At 52.1% G+C, this 11,024-nt stretch overlaps 2 protein-coding genes across 2 annotated transcripts; one reads left to right on the forward strand and one right to left on the reverse strand.

Moving 5' to 3' along the window:
* The first annotated feature begins 679 nt into the window (after nucleotides 1-679).
* GADD45A (growth arrest and DNA damage inducible alpha) lies at nucleotides 680-3,020 on the forward strand. The gene is made up of 4 exons (XM_086462796.1): nucleotides 680-723; nucleotides 815-916; nucleotides 1,004-1,217; nucleotides 2,266-3,020. Exons 1-4 carry the CDS (start codon nucleotides 680-682, stop codon nucleotides 2,377-2,379), a joined length of 474 nt encoding a protein of 157 aa, XP_086318922.1. The 3' UTR covers nucleotides 2,380-3,020.
* A 5,054-nt stretch (nucleotides 3,021-8,074) lies between these two features.
* On the reverse strand, nucleotides 8,075-9,291 carry GNG12 (G protein subunit gamma 12). Its single transcript, XM_009957533.1, has 2 exons — nucleotides 9,196-9,291; nucleotides 8,075-8,200 (listed from the first exon to the last, which is right to left on the reverse strand). Exons 1-2 carry the CDS (start codon nucleotides 9,289-9,291, stop codon nucleotides 8,075-8,077), a joined length of 222 nt encoding a protein of 73 aa, XP_009955835.1.
* Between the last annotated feature and the right edge of the window lie 1,733 nt (nucleotides 9,292-11,024).

Raw genomic sequence — 11,024 nt, forward strand, 5'->3', positions numbered from 1 at the left:
GGGCTGCTCCAGCAGAGGCTCAGCTTTGCCAGGCCCAGTTCAGCCCAGCTCGGCCCCGCAGAGCCAGGTCGACGATGGGGCCGTGGCCGCCACGCGGCCCGGCGGCACTCCCGGTGCTATAGCCTGCCCTCTTTCCTCCAGTTATGGCCATAAACTGTTGACGCACCTGCGGCCTTGTCCGGCAGCTGCACGTCACCCTCTTTGTTTTTACGTTTTTGGGTGTCCCTCCCGCCGTAGCCGTCCCCACCCGTTCCCGCGGGGGTGGGGGACACGGGATGGGGACACGGGACAGGGACACGGGACACCCGCCCCGCCCCGGCCCTGCCCGCCCCGGCCCCGCGGCACGCGCTGCTCGCACTCCCCGCCGCCCCGCCCCTCTTCACAGGCCCCACCCACCCACCCCCCGCGGGCCAATCAGCAGACGCCGCCCCGCCGGTTCTCCTGGCCGGTAACCGCGGCGCGGGGAAAGCAGAGAGGGGTGGTGGCTGCTGGTTCTAAGGGGAGGGGATAATTTGCATGAACCAATAGAAGGCCGATATGCAAATATAGCCGGCGTGGGTTGGCTGGGCGCGGGTCCGATAACGCCCGCGGGGGCGCCTTTGTCCCGCAGAAGCGGCGGCGGCGCGGAGCGGCAAGTGGGGGCCGAGCGCCGGGCACCGGCCCTGCCCGTGGCCGCACTATGACTCTGGAGGAGCTGCCTGGGGACCACCGCACCGCCGGGAGGTACGGGTACCGGTAAGGGGACGGGGAGGCGAGGCGAGGCGGAGGGGTGTCGGAGCGAACGGCGGCTTGTCTGTGCTTGTTCCGGGGGCAGGATGGAGCAGGCGGGGGACGCGCTGGAGGAGGTGCTGAGCAAGGCGCTGAGCCAGCGGAGCCTCACCCTCGGTGTCTACGAGGCCGCCAAGCTGCTCAACGTGTGAGTGACCCCTTCTTCCCCCCCCCCCCCCCCCCCCCCCCCCCCCGGTGTGTCGTTCCCCGCCGGTGACCGCCGCTGTCCCCTCAGGGACCCGGACAACGTGGTGCTGTGTTTGCTGGCGGCCGACGAGGAAGAAGCGGGAGACGCGGCCTTGCAGATCCATTTTACCTTAATTCAAGCTTTTTGCTGCGAAAACGACATCAACATCCTCCGCGTCAGCAACCCGGCGCGGCTGGCCCAGCTCCTTCTGCCTGCTGCCGGCCCCGAGCCCCCCGCCGACCTCCACTGCGTCCTCGTCACGGTGAGGCCCGGGGAACCCGCCGGTAGCTCGTTATCCACCGGCTCTTGCTGGCCCCCCATCCCCCGGGGTGGGCTGCAGAGGGGCAGCGGGTTCTTGGAGCGGCCCAGCTGTAAGGGCATAGCTTGTCCTTCCAGTCCGCGATGGCGAATACGCGGCTTTTTCCGCCCGCGAAGCCTGGAACCCAGCGCAGCTGCAGAATGTCACTTGGTCAAACCGGGACCCGTCACGCCTGGGCCACGCTGGCGGCGGCAGCGGCCCTCGCTCGGGGCTCCCACCCCTGTCCGGCGAGCGGGCCAGCACGGTGAGGGGCCCGCAGGGCTGGCAGGGGTCTCACGGAACTGGAGGGAGACCCATGGGACCAGCGAAGGCCCCAAATAAACTTTTTTTTTTTGAAGGCCCCAAATAAACTTTTTTTTTTTTGAAGGCCCCAAATAAACTTTTTTTTTTGAAGGCCCCAAATAAACTTTTTTTTTTGGAAGGCCCCAAATAAACTTTTTTTTTTTGGAAGGCCCCAAATAAACTTTTTTTTTTGGAAGGCCCCAAATAAACTTTTTTTTTGGAAGGCCCCAAATAAACTTTTTTTTTTTTTGAAGGCCCCAAATAAACTTTTTTTTTTTTTGAAGGCCCCAAATAAACTTTTTTTTTTTTTGAAGGCCCCAAATAAACTTTTTTTTTTTTTGAAGGCCCCAAATAAACTTTTTTTTTTTTTGAAGGCCCCAAATAAACTTTTTTTTTTTTGAAGGCCCCAAATAAACTTTTTTTTTTTTTTGAAGGCCCCAAATAAACTTTTTTTTTTTTTTTTGAAGGCCCCAAATAAACTTTTTTTAACTTTATTTTCCCCCCTTTTCTTTTCCTGGTCTACCCCAGAGTCCAAGGCTGTGAAACTCCTCGCGCGGTTCTGGGGTTGGTTGGTTTGTTTGCCTTAGTGGCAATTTAAGATGATTCATGCTCCTGGGTTTTCTGCTGTGCTTTTTTTCTTTTTTTTTCTTTCAGTGGGGGTTGTTTTCGCTTCTCTGTTCAAGCGCTTTCCTCGTCTCTCTCTTTCCAGAACCCCCATGCCTCCCAGTGGAAGGATCCAGCGCTGAGTCAGCTGATGTGCTTCTGCCGGGAGAGTCGCTACATGGATCAGTGGGTGCCGGTGATCAACCTCCCCGAGCGGTGACTGCGCCGGCCCAAAACCCAGCGGAACCCAATTGCACTGAAGTTTTGCAATACTTTAGCAGTTGCTCAGGAATTAACTCCCTGCTCTGGTGCCAGGATTATGGGGGAGGGGGGAGGAAAAAGAAGGAAAAAAAAAAAACCCCAACAAAAAAAGGAAAAAATAAAACAAACACGATGTCAAAGAGGGGGGAGGCTGAACTCCGTGTTGGTGGGACTGAAGAAAAGTGACTCAGAGGCGTTGAGGATGAGTGTGGAAGTGAAGAGCAGCACTTGCCTTTCCAGAGGAAGGAGCCCTGCTTGACGTGGGGGTGCCAGGATACTGACCCAAAACCCCCAATACCCTTCACAGTTGTGTTTTGGTTTTTTAAAGTGCAACATAAGTTTCCAGTTTAAATACCTTAAAGAGCAAAAAGGTTAATCGAAACATTTTACAAACAATTTTATTGTATTTTGGGGATGTTAATTCTCAAGTTTTTATGCTAAGATATATTATAAGTTATTTTATGATATTGACAAAAAAATTATTTATACTCGGAGGTTCGAGAACCAAAATGCCTGTAAGCAGTTGGTCTGCAACCACATGTCTTTTAACAGTCGGCTGTTAAAAGCAGCTACATTCATCTAATGGTTTGAAAGGGGGTAGTGTTTTTTTGGGGGGGGGGTTGGCTTTGTTTTTGTTTTTTGTTTTGTTTTTTTGAAATAAAGTTTCAACTCAAACCCTTGGTCCTGGGTTTTAGTTCCTTACCCTGTTTTATTAGTCAAAAGGGTTCATTTGGCAGCTGCTTCCTTGTCCTGGCCATGGGCAAGGTCCTGTTGCACTGGTCCTGTGTGGTTTATTCCTGGCCCCTCCCAAGCCATTAAATGGAAAAGCAGCTGATGCGCTGCAGGAAATGTTGGAAATGTTATTTATTTTTCTTGAATGCTGCACTTACAAAGCAGAATTTAAAAGAAAAATGGGGAGGAAGCATTATTTTAGAGACTCTGGCAGAGCCTGACTCTTCTTGGAAGGTGGGGAACCTGATTCCTCAGAGGAGTAAAACTTGACCCAGTGTTTCCTTTCCCAAGAAGGTGTTTGCCCAGGTGTTGCACCACAGGCTGCTGCAAACCCTCCTGGATTTCTTCCCTGTGGCCTCCCCCCGCCCAGTGCTCCCCAGGGTTGGGAGCTTTCTCTGCCAGGCTCCTCTTTCAATTATGTAGATACGCTGGTGCACAAAATGCAGCACTCCATGGGGCAGAAGTCTCTCTCCAGGCCCCAAGAGAACAGGAAAACAGCTTCCCTCGCCCCAGTGCTGCCCGGGGGAGGACAGTGCGACGCCGGTGACCTACATCGAGCCTTCCCTAATTGCATGTGTGCCACACCCCGGCACGCTGCCTCACGGCACCCGCCTCGGATGCCACCCCGCAGCCCTCCTGTGCGCCCCAGCAGTGGCAGCAGTGGGGGGTGGTGGTAGTGGGGTGTCACTTTGTCCCCAGCAGTATTGGTGCCCTGCGGGTGCCAGCCCAGCCAGGGCGGTGAGGCTGGACCAGTTCTGCCGCTTGCTGGATGCATGGGACAGCACGCTCCGGCATGGGGCCTCCTGGCCAGGTGGGGACATCTTCCCCCTCCTCAGAGCTGGCTGGTTTTGGGGGGGAAAAAAGGAGCATTTGGGTGCAGGGGCGCGCACTGGACCATGTACACCCAGGGCTGCCTGCGGGCGGTTTGTAGTGTGGGGACAGGGGCTGGGAGAGAAACCAGGTGTTCAGGGGGGTTCTGCTCAAGGTAGAATTTGGTAAAATTGCAAATACTTGCCATTAATTTTAATTCTAAAACTGCAATTGATCCACCCACCCTCTGTTACACACTCGGGAAAGAGCAAGGGAGCAGCCGGCATGTGACGGCAGAGGAGGGGAAAAGATCCCCAGCGCTGGATTTGCATGTGTTTATGATCAGACAGGGTTAAATTTTGTTTTCCTCAGTATCTGACATTTGTGCTGCTGAAGTAACATGCCACAGAAAGAGGATTTTTAAATATGTGTGCACTGAAGCAACAGCCAGCAGATCAACTCTGTGTGCGTCTTTACTTTTGAAAAGCTGCACTACTGAAGCTGAAATTACTGCATTCAGAAAACTCCCTTTTTTCTGCAGCTACCGTCTCTGAGCCTGACCCGACCTTGGCAGTGGCTGCTGCTGGGGCTCACCCGTTTTTTCCTCCCGGCTGCATGCTGTGGTGGGCAGCGAGCGTGATGTCTGTGGGCAAAGCCCCTGCATGCCACCATGGGCCGATGGTGATGCTGCTGCTGCGCCGTCCTGCTCCCATCCCATGTCCCCGAGGACAGTGCCAGACACAGCGCAAAGCTGCCACAGGGCGGGTGACAGGGCCCTGCGCTACACCCTCCCAAAAACACTCAGGCAAGAGGGACCATCGCCCCCTGAGCAGCTGCAGCCAGAAACGGGTCCTGGGGCCAGGGGCAAAGCCGGACCGGAGCCCAGCAGCCCCCACCAGGAGGGGTGTACAACACGTACGTGGAAGAACGTTAATTCCAAGAACCAGCCAAAAGGAGGAGTAAACAGCCAAGCACATGGTGACGGGATGTTTTCAGACTCCAGAGCAGGGCCTGGAGAGCCGGACTTGAGATGCTGCTCTGCCCTGCGATCACTGCACTCCTCGTTTGAAACGGGCGCTGGTTTGGGGCTTAATTGCATTGCAGTCTCAAAACCAACTGCCACTGAGATGAGAGTGACAAGTTCAAGCAAAATCTGATCATTTTTGACAAAGTGCAGTGTGAGGAGCGGCCCGGCCGCAGCCCCCAGGGGACAGCCCCAGGGGACACACATTTTGGGGATGGGGATGATAGCCCCGCACCAGGCACGCTGAGCTAAGCCAGATAAGGGATGGGTCAGGACTGCCTGGGGACAAAGGATGTGGAAAGTAATAAAAAAGAAAACCAAAATAATCTCCCAGCAGAACCAAGGCTTTACCAAGGGTCTTTAATAAATCTAAACTTTTTTTTTTTTTTTTTGCAATAAGGAACACCCAGCTTCTGTCACTGCTCCAGGGCCGAGGTGTCCTGCAGCTCACCCCTGCTGCAGTGCTCATCCAAACAAACCCTCCTGCTGCCCAGCCCAGAAGAACCATGAGCAGACCTCAGCAGATCTCATTTTTCCCCCTCTTTTGATGCCAACAGGTCCTGCCTGAGACAAGACTTAAACATGACCGGCAAGCACGCTTCAGGGTCTTGGTAGGTGCACCCTGACCATCCCACCTTGGAGGCTGCAAGAGAGTTGTCCTGCTGTCACCTGAGGCTAGGGGAAAGCCAGGTTCTTTTGGGGACCCTTGGCAGATTAGGAGGGGTCAGGAGCAGGGGGTACCGGTCCCACCTGCACCAGGTCACCCCTGAGCCCACCACCCGCCTTCCCACAGAGGAAACACCCAGCAATGTACCAATGCAGCAGCAGCGAGTCCAACCTTCGCAGCTCACCAGCTCCAGGAGGCCAAGGAAAATGAACGACAACAAGCTGGGAGCATTGAAAAAGCAGAAATATTTCAGCAAGAGGCTATTTTAGCAAAAGCCTGGTCTCCAAGCCACCAACCAGCCCTTCTCCCTTTAATGCAACACGGCATTAAAGAGTCAAATTAGAAAATCCAGAGAAAAAACCACAAAATAACAAGCTGGCTGCTTAATTTATGTGGAAAAAAAAGCATAAATACCCATTCTGGAGTGGGATTAGGTTCACTGGATACAAGAGGGGGGTAGCATGGTGATGCAGCGCAGCAGCACGCCTGTGCCACCCCACCATGCCACCTCTGTGGGTTTCCCCCAGCAGCTGTGGATGCAGGCAGTCTCATTTCTCCTTTTTTCATTCTACTAGGGCAGAGTCTGTATTTCCCCCAAATTTTACAATTCCTCTTCTTTCACAGGAGTATTTATAGCAAAAGAGCAAAGTGCTAACCGAACTGCTCGAGTTTACACATGTCCTTATGTATCGCGTTTAAAAAGTAGTTTACCGAAAATCTATATGCTAAATGATGTCAGAAGCAGGCAGCTGCGTGGTGCTGAGTTAGCTGATGATCTCGTCTTCTACCTAAAACTGAGAAGGCACTTGAAAAAAATCCCTGGCATGGTGTTTTTAATCCTACACCTCTGATCGCCGATGTGATCGCGGCCACCTACAATCAATTCTTTTGTTCTCTGGCTGTTAAGCAAGCATGAAGTAGATGCTGGCATAAATCCTGCCCCAGCACCACAAGGATGTCAAAATTGCACGGAAAAAGTTGAAAAATACATTTAACTTGGCTGTGGGGCTGGGACAGAGGCACGGCCACAGCCAGGGCATGCTCAACATCGGCTTGGCAAACACCAAGGGCTTCGTAGGAGGGGAGTGATGGAGGGAGCCCGTCACTCTGAACTGTTTGTTAAAGAAGCTTGTTAAACAAAGATGTAATTCCTCAATATATATCAAGTGTGTATATAATTTAATATAGAAATGACAAATACGCAACGTAAGACAGTAAATTACAAGTGGTTACTAAATTCTGTAATTATCATTACAGAAATGCACAGTTTTGGCAGATCCCAACTTCAACCTCCGAGCCACTGGCTACAAAGACATCTGTAGCCAGCTGAAGTCAGTATTATTTTCAATCCTTTCAAAGTTTTCTGTTAATACACAATGCCTGTATAAACACGCTATTAAAGTTTTTATATAAATATACACACACACACACAGAGAAAGACTTTTTTATTATGTATATGTATAAAAACACTTATGTGATGGAAAGGCCCTCCAATGATACCTGCATAACCACAGTCTGGATATAATTTGGCATTTTTTCCCCCCTTTAAAAACGAATTTTTAAAAAAAGAGCCAAATTCCGACTCCACAAAATATAACTGGGACCTCGAGTGATGGAACCACGCTCAGCACAAAGCCCGGGCACCACTACCTTGCAGCCTTTCCTTCTTTTGACAGGGTGGATTTTTTATACTAACACAGATCTTTAATTAGAGAAGAAAATGCAGAGCAGCAGAATCACAGGTGGAAATGCTGCTTTTTCCAACTCCTCCTAAAAAGCAGGAAAATAAATCTGCAGATCTCCCATTCTTAACACTTTAGGTTTCACACTTAAAAACCCCTGTCAAGAGAAGCCGGTGTAAGGAGGTTGCAGGCACGGCTCCCCGGAGCTCACCAGCAGTTGCTACAATCATTTTTCAAGGTAGGTTTTGCTGGATAATGCACTTCTAAAGGCATCGGTGCATAAACACATGTGGCCAACACAGGTACGCCCCCCCCATAATTTAGAAAAAACAACCCACAGGGATGTTTCAATCAGGTTTCTACACCTTTGCCTCTGCTCTGTCAGCGAAGCTCAGGCAACTTTGGTCTTGTTTGTGAGCAGTGAAACCGGGACCCGCGCCCACAGAGGACAAGACCCCTGGCTTGCCCTGCCCATCCCACTGCAGCAGGGCTCACATGGGCTTGACAGAGACCCCATCCCCTTGGACAAGAAAGAAGTTAATTCAATCTGAAACCTGGCTTCCTAATAAAGATAGGGAACAGAAGAAATGCTTTAGAAAGCTTAAGAAATCGTTTATATGCTTGGTAAAAGAACGGCGGCTCTTACACAGTTAATAGCTGGTACCTTACAGAGTATTTGCCTACGTGCCCGCCGGTGGCTGGCTTTGCCCAGGAGGGCTGCGGAGGAGCTGCTGCTCTCCTATAACAAAATGCAGGTCTTCTTGTCCTTGAAAGGGTTCTCAGAAGCAGGTATGCCCATTAGCAACGGGTCTTTCTTGGCGTGTTCTTCACAGTAGAGCATTAGGTCTGCTGACGCTTTTGACACCTGCGGAAGATAGCGGAAAGAAAAAACCCATAAAATGGTATTTCCCATGGTAACGTGATCAAACATGCTGAGAGCTGCTGACAGGTATAAAGTCCCTGCGTGGGATGAGAGAGGTACCCAGAGGGCCCCGTCTCCTGCAGAGACACGCTGCCACCGGCTCGCTCCGGCTTCATCTGCAAGGAGGAGAAAAAGATGGACCCCGGTGCTCCTTGGGGTTAGTTTGTGACACCAGGCAAAAGTCCTGCCTGGCTCCTACACGGCTTCTACAGAAGACTAAAAATAAACAGGAGAAGATTCAAAATAATACAGTAGGTCTGTAACGAGGAACTTCTCCTCTAGAAAGCTGGGGACAGTAAATGACAAGACGTTTCGGGAACGCTGTGCAGGCACCCTCCTTGCACAGCCCCGCTCCCGACACCCTGTTGCCTGAGGAAGGGCACTGCTGCTCTGTGAGCCTGGAAGTTGGTTCTGCTGGACCTCAAATGGGGCTGGGCAGCAACCCAAAACCCTAGAAGGCAACACTACTAATGTAGCAAATATCCTAAAAAAACCTTGGTTTCCTTTCTGCCATCAGTTAAAGAAATCCACTGTCTGCTACCTTCTTTTTTTCATAGTGGCCGTACATCCACTGTCCTTGCAGGTGCAGCATTCAGCCGGCCGAAGGATGGAACCAAGTCACACAATATGCATGAGACTGGAAACGCGTACCTGCCTTCTGTTTGATTTGCACTGCATATTGCGCTTTGCTTCTCCTACAAGTCCATAAAGCACCGAGCTACCTGAGGATACTACTGGCAAACAGCCACAAGAATGGGATTTGTTCTGATTTGTTGGGCTGAAAGGTGGTGGTCACATTTTGAGATGGGGAAAACGCTGAACTGTGGGCACACAGGCACCCACACACTCTCTGTTATCTTACGGCCCTACAGCTGGAAGGGGGAAAAAACCAAGAAAAATTTTAAAAAAAGGAGGGGTGAAGAAAGATGTGCTCTCACCTTTATTCTTTCTATTGAGGCTTCTATTCTTAACTGCTGGACAGTCCTTCGGGCCTGGGCTATGTTGTTGGTCGTGCTAGCCGTTTTGCCAGACATTTTCAGTGAAGCGGTGAAGTTCTGTTTGGAAAGAAAGCGCATCATTTTTCCAGGAGGTGGCACGGCACGTTAAACTGCTTTTACACACAGAGGCAACCATGACGTTGCAAAAAGTGCCTTTTTTTTTTCATATTATTTTGCACAACAGGAGCTGTCAGCTGAGAAGCAGCTCAGCAAATGAAGCCCTGCAAAACACGCTCCAGAAAAAAATGCATTGAGCTCTTGTGCATCCTATTGCTTCACCCTTCCCTGTGTTAATGGGTTTATCGACTCGTGCTCTTCCCAAGCCAAAGGGCTTCCTTCGGCTGGGCTGCGTTTCAGGTCTGCAGCAGCCCAGCAGCAGCTTTATGACACGTCAGAGGAAAAGGAAAACAAGAAGGCAAAGTTCAGAGACACGCTCCCGGTTGCTGTCTGCTCTCCTGTGGCCATATATGGGGGGGTGGCAGAAAAAAACTGAGCTGCTCCAGGACTTTCCTTCTCCGGATAAGAATGCAAAACATCAGTCCTGAGATGGGGCTGGCATTTGGGTGGTGTCCAGCAAGAAGGGAGGACGCTCCCCACCAGGCTCAGCTGCAATCCGAGAAAGAAAGACCCGAACGAGGTTCCTCCATCACATCCCTTGAAATATCGCTGGTTGCATGCTGTAAGTCAGTGCTCCAACAGCGTTTACACCCCTCGGGATTTGGAGGTCTTAACCTCACAGTGGCTCCTCAGCTTCTTCACCTACACATAACTCACATGGCACGCTTGAGCCTGCCCTGGCTTATCAGACCACCATGAGCTGTCCCTTCGCCCATGCCACGCTGAAGGCCACCTTGCCCCCGTCTCCCTGCAGCACCCTTCCTGCTGTGTGCCCTCAGCATCCCTGGCCGTTTCCCAGCCCATCCAACCACTGCTGCTGGAAGGACAGTACCTGCACATGGAGCAGCAGGAGCAGGGAAAGGCTCAGAACTGTGCAGCATTGTGTTCAAAAGAATACCCCTACAGGCATCACAGCAGGGAAGAGCCTATGGCTAAATCACTCTGGTACCCAGGAGTTCAAAGAGCAGCCGGTTTAGGACGGCCCTTGCCCGTGAAACGGTCCTTTCCGTGCCAATCCTCACACGCAGTCTCTAGCGGGACTGTGCACAAACCCTGCCGTTCGTTTTCCGCAGATCCACCAGAATAATTGGCTCCGTGGTGCTGTGCTTAAATCATTCATGGCATTACAGGGACTCGAGTCCAACGTAGCTATATGCGACCTTTCCAAGCGCTGCACACAGCATTTCCTTGTAGGCTTCAGGTTTCTCACGCCTCGGCCTGGGTAGCAGCGCTGCTTTTCCAGCCGGTGCCCGTGCCTGCCCAGCTAGCTGGGAACAGCGTCGTTTTGCACCAATTCCCTGTTTGGCACATACTGTCATGCTCAGCAGGCCCCAAATTTTCACAATTTTTCTCTCCCTCTGCAGAGGCCAGCCCTGGGTTTGAAGTTCACTGCCGGTACGTGTCAGGCCAATACAGCCCACACCAGCGGATGGCACCCACGGTAGATGTGGGGTGCCCACAAAACGCTGCCATACCCCCCCCCCCCCCAGCTCTCCTCTGACAGTAGCACAGGCACCTGTGGGTGCTTTCTGCTGGCTGGGAACTGCAGCGCGCAGCCAGCAGAACGCACACCCCCCCTGTGGCACCCTCAGCGTTTTCTATAGGAGTGATGCACCGACCCACGCTCCCGCAGCACGGGGTGTGCTCGGCTG

This window comes from Leptosomus discolor, chromosome 3, assembly GCF_034619465.1.
Source record: "Leptosomus discolor isolate bLepDis1 chromosome 3, bLepDis1.hap2, whole genome shotgun sequence".
NCBI lineage: Eukaryota > Metazoa > Chordata > Aves > Leptosomiformes > Leptosomidae > Leptosomus > Leptosomus discolor.